Genomic DNA, 18,306 nt, shown 5'->3' on the forward strand with positions numbered 1-18,306 from the left:
ATGTCACCGTGCCCTGCAGAGATGGACTGTGGGTGATACAGGCTTCTGTGAGTCATGTGGGATCCTTGGCTACAGTGCTAACAACCCTTGTGTGTCATTGTCTTTGGGACCCTTGCATCTGAGATCTGGTGGACCCAAAGGGCTTGGGGCTGGCACTGGGCACTCAGCAGAATGAGGAGCAAATGTTTGCCATGGAGGAAGCAAACATGTCCAACTAATAGTCAAATACATGTGCAAACAGAGATGCAAATCGAAACCATCAGATGAGGGTTGCTGTGGCTGAGTTGCCTGGGTTTGGTTGCTCTGGGGTGTTGCTTATAAAAGCAGCATAGTTAGTTTCTTCCAGATTGCAAAGGGAAAAACTGACTGAAGGCCTTCAGCTCCAAGGTTTCTATGCTGTATTCAGTGACATGAGACACTGGAAGCGGTTCACAAGGTACCCAGGGCTGCAGAGATGGCTCAGTGGTTAAAAGCACTTGCTGCTCTGCAGAGGACTGGACTCGGTTTCCAGCTCTCACATAGTGACTCACAACTGCCTGGAACTTAGGTTCTGGCTCTGATCTGTATGAGGTACACATACATACATGTAGGTGCTCACACATACACATAAACAAAAGATCCTACTGAGATGTCCTGTGTGTGTGTGTGTGTGTGTGTGTGTGTGTGTGTGTGGTGGCTGTGTGTGTGGGGGTGTGTGATGTGTGTGTATCTGTATGTGTGTGTGGTGGGCTGTGTGTGTGCGTGTGCGTGTGTGCATGTGTGTGTGTGGGGGGGGGTGATGTGTGTGTGTCTGTATGTGTGTGTGTGGTGGCTATGTGTGTGTGCACGTGCATGTGTGTGTGTGTGTGTGTGTGTGTGTGGTGTGGTGTGTGCATACACCATGGTATAGACCTAGAGGTTAGAGGACTTGCAGGATCAGAAATGACTTCCAGGAGTTATTTCTGTCTTGCACTATCCCTTTACTCTTAAGTATATTTTAATGTATGACTTAGTGCTAGAATGATCATCTAGTGTACAAGGCCCTGCATTTGATCCCCAGTACCATTTTTTTAAAAGAAAGACAAAAATACTTTTAAATGTATGTAGGAAAATATACTTTTCTGATATAATCTTCCTGTAAGAATGACATTTTCGGGACTGGAGAGATGGCTCAGTGGTTGAGAGCACTGGCTGCTCTTTCAGAGGACCTGGGTTCAATTCCCAGCACCCACATGGCAGCTCACAACTGTCTGTAACTCCAAGATCTGACACCTTCACACAGATATACATGCAGGCAAAACACCAGTGTGTGAGCACACACACACACACAGAATGACATTTGCACCGAGTTTGCATCGAAAGCTCACATGCTTGTTATAGTATGAATATAAAAACACTGCTGTGGCTGGAGAGGTTTGGGGGTGCTGTCCTCTGGGAAGCATGGTGGGGGCCCTGGAGACCACCACTGCAGATGCCATGCTTCCCAGGGGGGACTGGAAGAGCCACCTGCTGCCTCTAATTCTAAGTGCCCCTAGAGTTCTTGTTCTCTGTGTGTTCATGTCCACATCCAGCATGGAACTTTTGTCCCTGACTGCTGTATTGAGCCACCGCACTGGTCCCTGTCCAGCCCCTGAGCACATACGGCTTGGGTTCTGATCCAGATTCCTGGGTTATGTCCCCTGGCGAGGCTCAGCTGCACAGCCCGCTTCATCGCTGGTCGTTGTTGCTGCCTCCTGCCTTGCTTCCTGAAGTGCTTGCGGTTTCTCCCGACGCCTCCTGCCCTTGCTTCTGTGTCTCCCCAGAGCCTGCGGTTCTCAGTGTCACCTCACCAAGTCCTAGTCATCCAGGTCTCAGCAGACATGAGGGTGCCATCTCCTCAGGGCTGTTTCCTGGTCCCTCAAGGGCTTCTGATTGAAGAAGGAAGTGTTCCTCTCTCTGTGCCCATAGGACCCTCTTCATACTTATTTATTCATTCATTTATTTATTTATTTTTGGAGACAGGGTTTCTTTGTGTAACCATTCTGGCTGTCCTGGAACTGACTGTCCTGGAACAGACCAGGCTGACCTTGAACTCACAGAGATCCACCTGCCTCTGCTTCCCAAGTGCAGCTGCCACCACATGACTTTAATTTCTTTCTTTCTCTCTTTCGTTCAAGATGTATTTATTTTATATATATTAGTACTCTATCTGCATGTACGCCTTTATGCCAGAAGAAGGTATCAGATCTCATTATAGATGGTTGTGAGCACCATGTGGGTGCTGGAAATTGAACTCTGGAAGAGCAGTCAGTGCTGTAATCACTGAACCATCTCTCCCGCCCCTGGCTTGAATTTCTTAACATGGGTGGGTGTATGCTTACTGTCTTAGACCAAGGTGGGGACGATGGCTTTTCAACAGCGGTGAATAGGCTGACCTCGAACTCACTGAGATCCGCCTGCCTCTGCCTCCCAAGTTCTGGGACTAAGGGCGTGTGCCACCACTGCACAGCTGAAATTTCAAACTTTTGTGGTAATTATTTTCTGGTATTTTTAAAAGCAGCTTTTCATCCCGTTGAAGGGTCTGAGTAATGCGCCGGGTTAGTTGCCCTGGGAAATTGTCACCGAACTTTCCCTCTTGGAGTCTGCCGGTTTAGCTGCCAGATGGCCCACTGTATTTTATCCAGCTGTCCTTTATTTGACCTCTGTTGACACGTTCCCTTTTTTCTAGATGTATTTTGTTTTTATTTTTGTGTTTATATGTCTGTGTGTGTGTGTGCACCTGTGTGTACAGGTGCCTGCAGAGGTCAGAAGAGTGCACTGGATCCTCTCTCTCCCCAACATATGTTCTGGAACCCAAACTCCAGTCCTCAGTAATGGCAACAAGTGCTCCTAACCCTGAGCCATGTTCAGTCCAGCCTATGTTGGCAGATAGAACTTCTAACTTAGGTTGAGGCACATGTCCCTGAGGCCCCCCTAGAGCATGACTTGAACAAGGTCCTTGGGGATAGTAGGTTACACCAGGGCCCGCTAGGTATGCATGTGCGTATTTACTGTTAAAAATGACACCAGATTCTGGAGCAACAGCTTCAGCAGATGAAAGCAACTTACCAGCTGAACCAAGAGAAGCTAGAATACAACTTCCAAGTGCTGAAGAAGAGGGATGAAGAGAGCACCGTAATCAAATCCCAGCAGAAGAGGAAGCTCAACCGGTGAGCTAGCTAGCTAGTGGCAGAGCAGCTCGCTTTGGGGGTGAGGCGGGGTGTGGCCTCTGTGCTGTCCCAGGGATGGATGGGGTAGAGTCAGGCAGGTGAGGGGGAGGGCCGCCTTGGTGTCCCACCTGCTTAGCTGCCCACTTTGCCTCCTTGCCTTCTCTCAATCAGCTTGCATGACATCCTTAACAACCTGAGAACTAAATACGCCAAGCAGATAAAGCAGTTTCAAGAGGAGAACCAGAACCTGACCTCGGACTACAAACGCCTCGTGGGGCAGTTCAAGGAGCTACAGAAAGCTATGAGGTCTTGAGGGGACCTGACCTGGAGTTGGGGGTGATGGCAGGAGGGGAGTTGGCAGGGGCGTAGCAGCGGTAGCAGGGATTTCATTAGACTGGACATCGCCAGCTCTTCTGGAAGACTCCCTCATGCTGTACATTCCTCTGTCCCTTGACTGATGCGTCACGTGTCTGTTTTTATTTCTCATTGGAACAGTTGCATTCTATCCCATGCAGGGCCCTGGTGTTGGGGATTTGAAATTCTTCCTCACGTTCTTATCCTATTGATGATTGGGAGTGGGGGTGGGGGTGGGGCACAGGCCCCGAGGCCAGCTGGCTGTGCTGAGCGACTTTCCTTCACAGACACTTTGCCATTATTGATGCGGAGAAGTTTCGGGAGATCTGGCTGATGAACGAAGAAGAGGCGAAGGCGCTTGCACAGAGAGCCTTTGATGTGGACAGGGTCATCCATGCCCAGCACCTGGGGCTGCCCTGGGAGATTCCTGATTTCTGGTTCCTGAAGAATGTGGGGCCAATTTCCATACAGCAGCAGAAGTCAGCCACACAAATACTAGAAGAACTGCTGCTGCAGACAGGTGACTAGAAACAGTCACTGAGACTGAGGGGCACCCGTCTTTGGGGAAAAGCAAGAGAGATGCTCAGCAGTGAGCTAGTGAGAGGACTCAGTGGGTAAAGGTGCTTGCCGCCAAGCTTGATGCCATGAGTTCAAACCCTAGAACCCACATGGAAGAAGGCGAGAACTGACTCCGGCAAGCTGACCTCTGACCTCCACACATGTGTGCCCCCACACGCACTAAATAAGAACACATAATTTCTTCCATGTTTTGTTTGTGCTACCCAGCACCTCACACGTTAGGCATGCTGTGTTATATCTATAGCCCTCACTTTATTTCCAGTGCCATTGGAGATTGTCTGGTTGTAGTAAAAACTCCTCTCTCCACATGGTACCCTACTGACTCTGTGCCGGAATTCCCTCAAACAGCCCTCTGATCATCACAGGCCTGGTTGCTTTGGGTATTACATGTGCTGCTGAATGAATAGCCCTGTTCATTTCATTTGTCTTTTCATTTTCTTTGTCAGAAAATTGTTGGGACAGATTCCTACAAGTACGTTTGCTGGGTTAATGGGCAAATGCCTTTGTTATCTTGTTGGAAATCACTACACAGAGATGTTGTCATTTCATATTCTCAACATTTATGCTGTCTGAGACTCTCAGAGTCATGCATTTGTTTTTCTTTTTGAGAGGGTCTCATGTGGCCCAAGCTGGCCTCTAACTCTATGTAGCCAAAGCTGGCCTTGAACTCCTGATACTCCTGCCTCTTCTTTCCAAGTTCTAGGATTACAGCATGTGCCAGGTCATAGATGTTATCTTACTCTTTGAATAACCAGTGAGTCTTGGTTGATACATGATTTTCCTTTTTTCTAATAAACATTTTTTAGATTTATTTATTTATTATGTATACAGTGTCTGTCTGTATGCCCGCAGGCCAGAAGAGGGTGCCAGATCTCATTACAGGTGGTTATGAGCCACCATGTGGTTGCTGGGACTTGAACTCAGGTCCTCTGGAAAAACAGCCAATGCTCTTAACCTTTGAACCATTTCTCCAGTCCTGTGATACATGGTTTTCAAAAAAATATTTATTTATAGCCAGGTGTGGTGGCGCACACTTTTAATCCCAGGACTTGGGAGGCAGAGGCAGGCAGATCTCTGTGAGTTCAAGGCCAGCGTGGTCTACAAAGCAAGTTCCAGGACAGCCAGACACCATATTGAAAAAAAATTTGTGTGTGTGCGTGTGTGTGAGTGTGTGTGAGAGTGTGTGTGAGTGTGAGAGTGTGTGTGAGAGAGTGTGAGAGTGTGTGTGAGAGAGAGTGTGAGAGTGTGTGTGTGTGATCCACAGCACATATGTGGGTCAGAGGACAACTTGGAGGAAGTGGTTCTCTCGTCCACCATGTAGATTCTAGTCATCCAGTCATCAAGTTTAGGCTGTCAGACTTGGTGTCAAACACCTTTTCTCACTGAGCCGTCACGGAGCAGGCCGTTATACCACGGTTTTTATCTCCTATTTTCTGATTAAGAATTAATAGGGTAAAGGTAGGGTAAAGCATGTTTTATTTTTTAGATCATAGTTCCTGTTTTTTTTCCCAGGTGTGTTTTTTCCTCCTTTAATTACAAAAAAATTATGAGTGTATGCTGTATGTATATGCTTTAGGAAGCCAGAAGGCGCTGCTGGATCTCTTCAGGCTGGAGTTACGGTGGTTGTAGACTGATGTGGGTGTCTGGGAACTGAAGTCAGGTTCTGTACAAGGGCAGTCAGAGCTCTTCACCTCTGGAGCGTCTCTCCAGCCCTTTCTTCCAACTTTAAGAGAAGTTTTGGCTCCTGCTGTTAGCTGTCCATTATGGCTGACAGTGTTCCTCTGTGAGGCAGTCATTTTGTCCTTTTAACTGGCCCCTTCTAACCTCTGTGGCTTTTGAAATCATGATCTACCCCTAAGCCCGGCCCCCACATTATAGGATTTTTTTTCATCACTCAGATGTGTTTGGCCACAGAGAAACAGTTAAGAGACCCATTGCTCAGGGAAAGCCACCCAATTGCTTCTCAAAATCCACAAGCCAAGAAGCCATCCTCCCTGCCCTCCTTTCTCTGACCCACTTGCAGAGGAAGAAGGGATAGACAAGTCTTCTGAAGACGATTCTTACATGGACTTGCCCAAGCAAGTGTCAGCAAAAACTACTAAGAAGATCCTGATGCTCCTGTGTGATGAGTCGGTAAGGCCTCCGAGCAGCCTGGGGCGTGGCCCACGAGAGCCACGCTGGCTGACAATAGCGTTTTCCCAGGTTGGCCGCTCCCCTGGCGGTACCAGCTGCGGCCTTTCTACAGCTGTATCAGGTCTAAAACATTGGAGGATTAGACCTGGAGTAAGGACTTGTTGGAGCTGGCCCAGCGGGAGCTAGGTGGTAGCTTCCCCTCAGTGGTCCTGGAGCAATCAGGGTAGTTTCCTTTAGTGCTATTGAAGCCGTTGCTGCTGACAGGTCCCTCCCCTCTGTCATATGCAGCTGGATAGCAAGGCCTCCTCACTCCTTACCCCGCCCCCATCCGTGTCACTCATAGTGTGTTCCCTCATGGCGCTCTCCTCCTCCATACCGTCTTCCTCTTTTCAGTGCTTGCTTCTGGGTTCCGTAGGTTTGGGGGAAAATGGGAGAGACAGGCACCAAGGAGTAGCTGTGTTTAAAGTGCCGTAGAGACGCAGGTGTTTGCCCAGTGGCTTGTGGGTGAGGTGGAGGGCGGTCTGAACCCAAGATGGGAACTGGCTTTGTCAAGATGCTCTGACTGGCTTAGGCGCAGCCTTCCTGAGGGCCCCACTGCCCGAAGGCTCACTGTTCTGCTCTGTGGCATTGTCCCTGGAGAGTCGCACTGTGGGTGGCTGCAGGCCCTGTGCCTTGTTCCTAGAACCTGGCTCTGACTGTGGACGCCATCTTCCTTTTCTCCTCAGGGTTTCCTCATAGAGAGCAAACTGCTGAGCCTGCTCCTCCCCCTGGAGAAGAGTGAATGCTATCTGCTGAGGTTGGACGCCATCTTCTCTGTGAGTCCCACAGGGCGGAGAGGACATGGGGTGGAGGGCAGAACCTGCTTTCTCAACATTACCTCAGCCCTGGGACTACACCAGAGTCTCCCAGGCCTTTCTGGGCTCCTTATCACCGTCTTCCTTCAACTTCAGATTGGCTGTGGTGCCATGATGTGTGGAGCCCCTCCCCCTGTTGGTGTCACGATGATTGTTGTCCCCTCCTGACTCTGGGCTGTGTTCCAGTGTTCCCATGGCTCCAGTTCACTGCATCTTCCTGGCTCTTGCCCGGGACCCTCTATTTGGGCCCCAGGGATGCCGGGTCAGAGGAGCTGAGAGTCTGTGGGCACCCCACCTTTATGGCCTGCTGTTTTCTTCTCAGGCCCTGGGAATTGAAAGTGAGGATGACCTGTACAAGCTGGTGAACTTCTTCCTTCAATACCGATCCCATCGTTTATCATCTGCTCAGGTGGGGCAGGGTACAGCTGGGGAGAGTGTCCATTTCTCCTGCCTTTTCACTCTGCCCCTGTCTGTGCTCTAACGCGACACATGCCTCCGCCATCCATGTCTTCTTCTCCTGTAGCCATTTGGGGAATGTGGTAGAGTGAGCACTAGCTCTGGGTCTGAGGGGAATTGGTGGTATCTATGCTGGGCATGGCTAATAGCATTGGCTTAGTTATTATTTTTTCTATTTGCAAAGGGCAGAATGCAGGGGGGATGGGATGTTGCTCTGATCTGCGGCCCAAGGGCCCTTTTCCTGCGCTTTCTTCAAAACCAGGCTTTAGCCACTGTGAAATCAGAATGCATCACACTCCACATGTTTGATCCATCACACGCCCTCCTATGAAGCAGGGCTCCTTTGTAACACTGTGAATATTAAATTGTAAATAATTACAGCATGAGCTTCAAAGAGCAACTACTCTGGAGAGTTGCATTAAAGGTTGCAAGATTTTAATTTAAAAATGTTTTTAGTGTTGTTAGCCCCAGGGTGAGCTTCCTGACAGCCTTTGGAAAGAGAGTATCAAGGGCTGGGGAATGTAGTTTAATTGGAAGGTACTTGCCTAGCATTCATGAAGCCCTGGGTTTGAGCCGTAGCATCCCATGAACAGTACGGAGTGATGCAGGCTATACTCTCAGTACGTGGGGGAGGAGACAGGAAGGCCCTCAAACACGCGTGACATCTGAGGAAGAGTAGTCTCAATTCGTTTCCTTACTGTATAAAGCCAATTAGAAAAAAGACCAACAGTTCCAAGAAAGAGTGGGACGGGCTCACTCTGTAGCTCAGGTGGTCCCCAGACTCTCATAGTCATCCTAAGTCTGGGATGGCAAGTGAGCGTCACTACACCTGGGCCAGGAAGGCAGCTTTTCACACACGGCGGGCTCTCGTAAGCAGGGAGCAGCACAAGAGAGATTGCACAGCTCCTTTCTGTCTGTCGGGTTGGCTTGACGGCTGCTAGCACACAGCTGATGCTCCGCGCTGACACACGCAAACCTGGTGGCAGTGTAATGGCTGTCACCTTCCGTGAGGACAGTTTGACAGCATCAGTCACAATATATACCTCACAGTTCTCCTTGGATTTTGATCTATAGATAGATCTTAATACAGTTGACTTTAATTTTTTATTCATTTTTTTTAAGACAGGGTCTTACGTAGACTAGGCTGGTCTCAAATTCTGTGTATCGGAGGATGATCTTGAACTTTTTTTCTTTGATTTTTCGAGACAGGGTTTCTCTGTGGCTTTGGAGGCTGTCCTGGAACTAGCTCTTGTAGACCAGGCTGGTCTCGAACTCACAGAGATCGCCTGCCTCTGCCTCCTGAGTGCTGGGATTAAAGGCCACCAATGCACGGCCAACCTTGAACTTTTAACTCTCCTGCCTCTACCGTTCAAGTGGTAAGATTAAGGCACACTCCTGGATATTCTGCTTAATACAGTTGAAATTATATGTATATTATAGTTTTTTGTTTTGTTTTGTTCTTTGTTTTTTTTGGTTTTTCGAGACAGGGTTTCTCTGTATTGTTTTGGAGGCTGTCCTGGAATCGGCTCTGTAGACCAGGCTGGCCTCGAACTCACAGAGATCCACCTGCCTCTGCCTCCCGAGTGCTGGGATTAAAGGCGTGCGCCACCAACGCCCGGCTTATATTATAGTTTTTAAAAATAATTTATTTCATGTATGTTTGTGTGTTTGTATGTATGTATGTCTGTGTGTAGGTGACAGATCCCCTGAAACTGGAGTTACAGTCAGTCATGAGCTGCCATGTGGGTGCTGGGAATTGAACCCGGGTCCTCTGGAAGAACAGCCAGTGCTCTGAACCACTGAGCCATCTCTCCAGTCCCTATATTATAGTTTTTTTTTAATGGTAGCATTGTTTGAAACAGAGGATTTCCATACTTAAGGACTGCATTTAATAATTCATGGTGCACTCACACAATGGGGCACTCCTCAACTACAAAACAAATACCAGGGAAGTTTTGTGTGCGAATATGAAAACTCCATAGGGTTAACCGGGCTGTGAAAGAAGGGAAGCACAGACTGTGTACAAAGATTCCATAAGAACAGCAAGGGAGCCAGAGCTGTGACTCGGCGGGTAGAGGCACAGGCCACCAAGCCGCGGCCTGAACCGGGTCTCCGAGACGAGCTCGAATGCTGAGTGAAGACAGCAGATTCCCACAAGCTGCCCTCTGCTCTCTACACACGTGCCCCCTCCCTACAAATCAATAGATGTCACTGAAAACAGGGCGGCAAAGTATGTACATGTTTGATCAGAGACACACCCTTTTTTGTGTGTGTGTGTGTGAGTGCAGTGGTGTGTATTTGGAATCCCAGCAGAGGCAGGGTTATCACAAGTTTGAGGCCAGCCTGAGCTCTATAACAAGATCTTGTCTCAGAAATAGCTTTTATCCCCTCCTCCCCCGAGTGGACAGACTTGCTACATAAGAAGTGTGCTAACGTCAATTTGCCCGTGGGGGGAAACAATGGATTGGGATTGGGAGGGTCGGAGAAAGGCTATTTAAATTTAAAAATTATACCAGGGTTGATTCTGTATTCTGAGCCAAAGCGTATTTATAGCATCGGAGCATGTGATTATCAATGCAGTGAACTCCTGTCACTGGATTTAGAGCTAGAATACAGCCCTCATTTCAGGCTCACGCACCCCCTTACTCTCCTGCCTTCTGTCTTTATGGAAATGTGAAAGTTTTCTGGAAGCTTGCCTTGACTTCTCCTCCTCCTGTTTCTTGTCACGTGTTGGGGTGTCAGCCGCCCACAGTCACCCAGGCACTTCTCTCCAGTACAGCACCTCCACCCACACGACGCGCACAAGCCTGATGTCCACGATGGAGCGTCTAAGCTTGATGTCCCAGGTGGACAGGAAGAGCCTGACGTCCAAATCAGAGGTGGAGTCCATGGATCAGGAGACCCTGCAGGGAGGCAACGAGAGCCTTGTGGACAAGGAGTTGAGAGAGGAGGGTCTGTCCTCCCCCAGGCTCATCCACCCCAACGATGTGCTCAAGATTCTGGAGGCCTTTGTCATGGGGCTGAAGAAGCCCAAGTATGCGGTGGTGTGGTGGTGATGCAGGGCTTGTCTGAGCCCCAGGGCCGGGAGGCTGGGAGGCAAACAGTGGCAAGTGTGGAAGAGTGGTCGTATATATGAATGTGTGCGCATGCACGCGCACACACGCATGCGCAGGCATGCACACGCACGCGCATACACATGCACACGCGCACACACATGCACACACACGCACACGCACACTCACACTCACACTCACACATCAGCAAGTATATGACTGGCTTCGGCACCATAACTGGCATTGCTTGGGGTGTTGGCTGGCAATGGTGGCAAAACTGGTTTTGACTTTCAGGGACATTCGGCCAGTACTGAGAATAAAGAAAGATACTCGCGATAACTCAAAGGACACCGAGTATTGGACATCCCTGGCTATGGTTATCCCTCTCTCCAAGCAGAGTCTCTGGGATGCGCTGTACAAGGCCTTGGAGAAATACTAGTCAGTATCGGGGCTTGGAAGGGCGGGGAACGGGAGGGTTCTATATGGACAATCCTGGCAAGGAGCGGGGGGTGGGGTTCTATATGGACAATCCTGGTGGGGAGCGGGGGGTTCCATATGGACAATCCTGGCGGGGAGCGGGGGGGTTCTATATGGACAATCCTGGCGGGGAGCGGAGGGAGGTTCTCAATGGACAATCCTGGTGGGGAGTGGGGGGGTTCTATATGGACAATCCTGGCGGGGAACGGGGATTCTATATGGACAATCCTGGCAGGGAGCGGGGGGGTTCTATATGGACAATCCTGGCGGGCAGCTGGGAGGTTCTATATAGACAATCCTGGCGGAGAGCGGGGGTTCTATATGGACAATCCTGGCAAGGAGCGGGGGGGGTTCTGTATGGACAATCCTGGCAGAGAGTGGGGGTTGTATATAGACAATCCTTTCGGGGAGCAGTGGGGTGGTTCTAAATGGACAATCCTGGCGGAGAGCGGTGGAGTTCTATATGGACACACCTGGCAGGGAGCGGGGGGGGGGTTCTATATGGACAATCCAGGCAGGGAGTCAGGGCGGGGTTCTGTATGGACAATCCTGGTGGGTAGTTGGGGGGGTTCTATATGGACAATCCTGTCGGGGAGCGGGGGTTCTATAAGGACAATCCTGGGGTTGAACGAATGGGTTCTATATGGATAATCCTGGCGGGGAGCGGTGGGGGGTTCTATATGAACAATCCTGGCGGGGAAGGGTGGGTTCTATATGGACAAACCTGGCGGGGAGCAGTGGGTTTCTACATGGAGAATCCTGGCGGGGGGCGGGGAGATTCTATATAGACAATCCTGGCAGGGAGCGGTGGGGTTTTATATGGACAATCCTGGCGGAGAGCGGGGCCGGTTCTATATGGACAATCCTTGGGGTGAGAGGGGGGTTCTAAATGGACAATCCTGGCGGGGAGCGGGGTTCTATATGGACAATCCTGGCGCGGAGCGGCGGGTTTCCATATGGAGAATCCAGGTGGGGAGCTGGGGGGTTCTCTATGGACAATCCTGGCGGGGAGCGGGGGTGGTTCTTTGTGAACAATTCTGGCGGGGAGTGGTGGGTGTTCTATATGGACAATTCTGGCGGGGATCGGAGGGGTTCCATATGTACAATCCTGGCGGGGAGCTGGGGGTTTGTAATGAAAATCCTGGCGGGGTGCGGGTGGGGTTGTATGGACAATCCTGGCGGGGAGCAGGGTGATTCTATTTGGACAATCCTGGTGGGGAGCGGAGGGGGGGGAGTTGTATGGACAATTCTGGCGGGGAACGTGAGGGTTCTATATGGACAATCCTGGCGGGCAGCTAGGGGGTTCTATATGGACAATCTTGGCAGAGAGGTGGTGTTCTATATGGATAATCCAGGCGGGGACCGGGAAGGTTCTATATGGACAATCCTGGCGGGGAGCGGGGGGTTTCTATATGGACAATCCTGGCGGGGAGTGGGAGGGTTCTATATGGACAATCCTGGTGGGGAGCGGGGGTTCTATATGGACAATCCTGGCAGGGAGCTGGGGGTGTTCTTTGTGAACAATTTTGGCGGGCAGCGTTGGGTGTTCTATATGGACAATACTGGCGGGGAGCGGTGGGGTTCTATATGGACAATCCTGGCGGGGAGCTGGGCGGGTTCTATATTGACAATTCTGGTGTGCAGCTGGGGGGTTCTATATGGACAATCTTGGCAGGTAGCGGGAGGGGTTCTATATGGACAATCCTGGTGGGGAGTAGTGGGTTTCTACATGGAGAATCCTGGCAGGGGTGGCTCTATATGTACAATCCTCTCGGGGAGCGGGGGTTCTATATGGACAATCCTGGTGGGTTGGGTTCTATTCGGACAATCCCAGTGGGTAGCAGGGGGGTTCTATATGGACAATCCTGGCCGTGACAAGGGTGTTCTATATAGACAATCCAGGTGGAGAGGGGGGGTTCTATATGGACAATCCTGGCAGGTAGCTGGGGGGTTCTATATGGACAATCCTGGCAGGTATTTGGGGGGGTTCTATAAGGACAATACTGGTGGGGAGTGGGGGTTCTATATGGACAATCCTGGCAGGGGTGGTTCTATATGTACAATCCTCTCGGGGAGCAGGGGTTCTATATGGACAATCCTGGCCATGACAAGGGTGTTCTATATAGACAATCCAGGTGGAGAGGGGGGGTTCTATATGGACAATCCTGGCAGGTATTTGGGGGGGTTCTATAAGGACAATACTGGTGGGGAGTGGGGGTTCTATATGGACAATCCTGGCGGGCAGCTAGGTGGTTCTATATGGACAATCCTGGAGGGGAGAAGGGGTTTTATATGGACAATCATGACGGGGAGCTGGGGGGTTCTATATGGACAATCCTGGCGGGGAGTGGGAGGGTTCTATATGGACAATCCAGTAGGGGAGCGGGGGGGGTTTCTGTATGGACATTCCTGGCGGGGAGTGGGGCGGGGGATACTGCATGTACAATCCTGGCGGGGAGGGGGGGTCCTACATGGACAATCCTGGTGGGCAGCTGGTGGGTTCTATATGGACAATCCTGGCGGGGAGCGGTGGGGGGTTCTATATGGACAATCCTGGTGGGAGAGGTTTTATGTGGACAATCCTGGTGGGGTGCGGGGAGTTCTTTATGGACAATCCTGGCAGGGAGCGGGGGTTCTATATGCACAATCCTGGTGAGTAGCGGTGGGGGGGTTCTATATGGACAATCCTGGCGGGGAACCGGTGGGTTATAAATGGAAAATCCTGGCAGGAGGTGGGTGGGGTTCTATATGGACAATCCAGGCGGGGAGCGGGGTGGGGTTCTGGATGGACATTCTTGGCGGGGTGTGGGGTGGGGTTACTGTATGTACAATCCTGGCGGGGAGGGGGGGTTCTATATGGACAATCCTGGTGGGGGGCTGGGGGTGTTCTACGTGGACAATCCTGGTGGGGAGCTGGGGGGTTCTATATGGACAATCCTGGCAGGGAAGGGGGGGTTCTATATGGACAATCCTGGCAGAAGTTTTATGTGGACAATCCTAGTGGGGAGCGCGGGGGGGTTCTATATGGACAATCCTTGCGGGTAAGAGGGGATTCTATATGGACAATCCTGGCGGGGGGCGGGGAGTTTTATATGGACAATCCTGGTGGGCAGCTGGGGCGTTCTCTATGGACAATCCTGGCGGGGAAGGGGGGTTCTATATGGACAATCCTGGCGGGGAGTGGCGGGTTTCTACGTGGAGAATCCTGGCAGGGGTGGTTCTGTATGGACAATCTTGGCGGGGAGCGGGGGTTCTATATGGACAATCCTGGCAGGGAGCCAGGGCGGGGTTCTGTACGGACAATCCTGGCGGGGAGCGGTGGGTGTTGTATGGAGAATCCTGGCAGGGAGCGGGATGGTTCTATATGGACAATCCTGGCGGGGAGCGGCGGGGGTTCTATATAGACAATCCTGGGTGGCAGCTGGGGGTTTCTATATGGACAATCCTGGCGGGGACCCGGGGGGGTTTCAATATGGCCAATCCTGATGGGGAGCGGTGGGAGGTTCATATGGACAATCCTGGCGGGGAGCGGGGGTCCTATATGGACTATCCTCGTGGGTAGCTGGGGGTTTCTATTTGGACAACCCTGGCGGGGAGCGGGGTACTATGTGGACAATCCGGGCGGGGAGTGGGGGGGTTCTATATGGATAATCATGGTGGGGAGCCGGGTTCTATATGGACAATCCTGGTGGGGAGCGGGGGTGGGTTCTATGTGAACAATTCTGACGGGGAGCAAGGAGGTTCTATATGGACAATCCTGACGGGGGTCGTGGGGGTTCTATATGGATAATCCTGGAGGGGAGCGGGGGGGTTCTCTATGGACAAACCTGGCGGGGAGGGGGGGTTTCTATATGGACAATCCTGGCGGGGAGCTTGGGGCTTCTATGTGGACAATCCTGGGTGGGAGCCGGGTGGTTCTATATAGACAATCCTCGTGGGGAGCGGGTGGGTGTTGTATGGACAATCCTGGCGTGGAGCGGGGGGGTGTTCTGGACAATCCTGGCATGGAGCAGGGGGGTTCTATATGGTCAATCCTGGCGGGCAGCTGGGGGGTTCTATATGGGCAATCCTGGCTGGGAGTGGTGGGGTTCTATATGGAAAATCCTGACGGGGAGCGGCGGGTTTCCATATGGAGAATCCTGGTGAGGAGCTGGGGGGTTCTATATGGACAATTCTGGCAGGGAGGGGGAGTTCTATATGGACAATACTGGCGGGGCCAGGGGGGTTCTATATGGACAATCATGGCGGGGAGCGGGGTCCTATATGGACAATCCTGGAGCGGAGCGGCGGGTTTCCATATGGAGAATCCTGGTGGGGAGCTGGGGGGTTCTATATGGACAAACCTGGCGGGGAGCGGGCCGGGTTCTATATGGATAATCATGGTGGGAAGCTGGGGGTTCTATATGGACAATCCTGGCGGGGAGCGGGGGGGTTCTTTAAGGACAATTCTGGAGGGGAGCGGGGGTTCTATATGGACAATCCTGGCGGGGAGTGGCGCGGGTTCTATATGGACAATCCTGGCGGGGAGTGGCGCGGGTTCTATATGGACAATCCTGGAGGGGAGCGGTGGGGTTCCATATGTACAATCCTGGCGGGGAGGGGGTTCTATATGGACAATACTGGTGGGGGCGTGAGGGTTCTATATGGACAATCCTGTCAGGGCGGGGGGGTCCTATATGGACAATCCTGGTGGGCAGTTGGGGGTTCTATATGGACAATCCTGGCGGGGAGGGGGGTTCTATATGGACAATACTGGCGGGGAGCGGGGGGGTTCTGTATGGACAAACCTGGCGGGGAGGGGGGGTTTCTGTATGGACAATCCTGGCAAGGAGCTTGGGGCTTCTATGTGGATAATCCTGGGTGGGAGCCGGGTGGTTCTATATGGACAATCCTCGTGGGGAGCGGGTGGGGGTTGTATGGACAATCCTGGCGTGGAGCGGGGGGTTCTATATGGTCAATCCTGGCGGGCAGCTGGGGGGTTTTATATAGACAATCCTGGCTGGGAGTGGTGGGGTTTTATATGGAGAATCCTGGCGGGCAGCTGGGGATTTCTATATGGACAATCCTGGCGGGGAGCGGGGGGAGGTTCTAAATGGACAATGCTGGTGGGGAGCAGGGGTCCTATATGGACTATCCTGGCGGGTAGCTGTGGGTTTCTATATGGACAACCCTGGTGGGGAGCGGGCTACTATGTGGACAATCCTGGCCGGGAGCTGGGGGTTCTATATGGATAATCCTGGTGAGGAGCGGGGTTCTATATGGACAATCCTGGCGGGGAGCGGGGGTGGTTCTTTGTGAACAATTCTGGCGGGGAGCGGGGGGGTTCTATAGGGACAATCCTGGTGGGGCGTGGGGGGTTCTCTATGGACAGTCCTGGTGGGCAGCTGGGGGGTTCTATATGGACAATCGTGGCGGGGAGCGGGGGGGTTGTATATGGACAATCCTGGCGGGGAGTGGGGGGGTTCTATATGGACAATCCTGGTGTGCAGCTGGGGGGGTTCTATATGGACAATCCTGAAGGGGAGCGGGGGTGGTTCTTTGTGAACAATTCTGGCGGGGAGTGGTGGGGGTTCTATATGGACTATTCTGGCGGGGATCGGGGGCTTTCCATATGTACAATCCTGGCGGGGAGCGGGGGGGTTCTATATGGAAAATCCTGACGGGGAGCGGCGGGTTTCCATATGGAGAATCCTGGTGAGGAGTTGGGGGGTTCTATATGGACAATTCTGGCAGGGAGGGGGAGTTCTATATGGACAATACTGGCGGGGCCGGGGGGGTTCTATATGGACAATCATGGCGGGGAGCGGGGTCCTATATGGACAATCCTGGAGCGGAGCGGCGGGTTTCCATATGGAGAATCCTGGTGGGGAGCTGGGGGGGTTCTATATGGACAAACCTGGCGGGGAGCGGGCCGGGTTCTATATGGATAATCATGGTGGGAAGCTGGGGGGTTCTATATGGACAATCCTGGCGGGGAGCGGGGGTGGGTTCTATATGGACAATCATGGCCGGGAGCGGGGGGGTTCTTTGTGAACAATTCTGGCGGGGAGCGGGGGGTTCTACATGGACATGCCTGGCGGGGACGGGGGGGTTGTATATGGACAATCCTGGCGGGGAGAGGGGTTTTTTTTTTTGAAAATCCTGGCGGGGAGCGGGTGGGGTTGTATGGACAATCCTGGCGGGGAGCGGGGGGATTCTATATGGACAAGCCTGGCGGGAAGCGGGGGGGTTCTATATGGACAATCATGGCGGGGAATGGGGAACGTTCCATATGGACAATCCTGGTGGGTAGCTGGGGGGTTCTATATGGACAATCCTGGCGGGGAGCGGGGGGGATTCTATATGGACAAGCCTGGCGGGGAGCGGGGGTGGTTCTTTGTGAACAATTCTGGCAGGGAGTGGTGGGGGTTCTATATGGACAATTCTGGCGGGGATCGGAGGGGTTCCATATGTACAATCCTGGCGGGGAGCGGGGGGGTTTGTAATGAAAATCCTGGCGGGGAGCGGGTGGGGTTGTATGGACAATCCTGGCGGGGAGCGGGGTGGTTCTATATGGACAATCCTGGCGGGGAGCGGGGAGGGGTTGTATGGAAAATCCTGGCAGGGTGCAGGTGGGGTTGTATGGACAATCCTGGCGGGGAGCAGGGTGATTCTATTTGGACAATCCTGGCGGGGAGCGGGGGGAGTTGTATGGACAATCCTGGCTGGGAACGTGAGGGTTCTATATGGACAATCCTGGCGGGCAGCTAGGGGGTTCCATATGTAAAATCCTGGTGGCGAGTGGGGGGGATTCTATATGGACAATCCTGGCGGGGAGTGGGGGGGTTCTATATGGACAATCATGGCCGGGAGCGGGGGGGTTCTTTGTGAACAATTCTGGCGGGGAGCGGGGGGTTCTATATGGACATGCCTGGCGGGGATGGGGGGGTTGTATATGGACAATCCGGGCAAGGAGCTGGGGGGTGTTCTATATGGATAATCCTGGTGGGGAGCGGGGGGGTTCTATATGGACAAGCCTGGCGGGGAGGGGGGTTCTATATGGACAATCCTGACGGGGAGCAGGGGGGGTTCTATATGGACAATCCTGGCGGGGACCCGGGGGGGGTTCAATATGGCCAATCCTGATGGGGAGCGGTGGGAGGTTCATATGGACAATCCTGGCGGTGAGCGGGGGGTTCTATATGGATAATCATGGTGGGGAGCCGGGTTCTATATGGACAATCCTGGTGGGGA

The 18,306-nt window shown here is 52.4% G+C and overlaps 1 protein-coding gene across 2 annotated transcripts in view; it reads left to right on the top strand.

The window, feature by feature from the left end:
- The window catches only part of Drc1 (dynein regulatory complex subunit 1), a 43,515-nt gene that overhangs the window by 17,746 nt on the left and 7,463 nt on the right, over positions 1 to 18,306 (top strand). Inside the window, exons 8-15 of one of the 2 annotated variants that reach the window (XR_005870786.1) lie at positions 3,028 to 3,167; positions 3,339 to 3,473; positions 3,809 to 4,041; positions 6,124 to 6,233; positions 6,959 to 7,048; positions 7,410 to 7,496; positions 10,323 to 10,577; positions 10,891 to 11,034. Coding sequence is in view for 1 of the 2 variants with exons in the window: in XM_040730818.1 (XP_040586752.1) it covers positions 3,028 to 3,167; positions 3,339 to 3,473; positions 3,809 to 4,041; positions 6,124 to 6,233; positions 6,959 to 7,048; positions 7,410 to 7,496; positions 10,318 to 10,577; positions 10,891 to 11,034 (1,199 nt within the window). In the remaining variant the exon portion in view is untranslated. Of the gene's footprint in view, positions 1 to 3,027; positions 3,168 to 3,338; positions 3,474 to 3,808; positions 4,042 to 6,123; positions 6,234 to 6,958; positions 7,049 to 7,409; positions 7,497 to 10,317; positions 10,578 to 10,890; positions 11,035 to 18,306 lie in introns of both variants that reach the window. The other variant, XM_040730818.1, reaches the window with a different exon arrangement.

Source organism: Mesocricetus auratus, unplaced genomic scaffold, assembly GCF_017639785.1.
Source record: "Mesocricetus auratus isolate SY011 unplaced genomic scaffold, BCM_Maur_2.0 Super-Scaffold_100024, whole genome shotgun sequence".
NCBI classification, from domain to species: domain Eukaryota; kingdom Metazoa; phylum Chordata; class Mammalia; order Rodentia; family Cricetidae; genus Mesocricetus; species Mesocricetus auratus.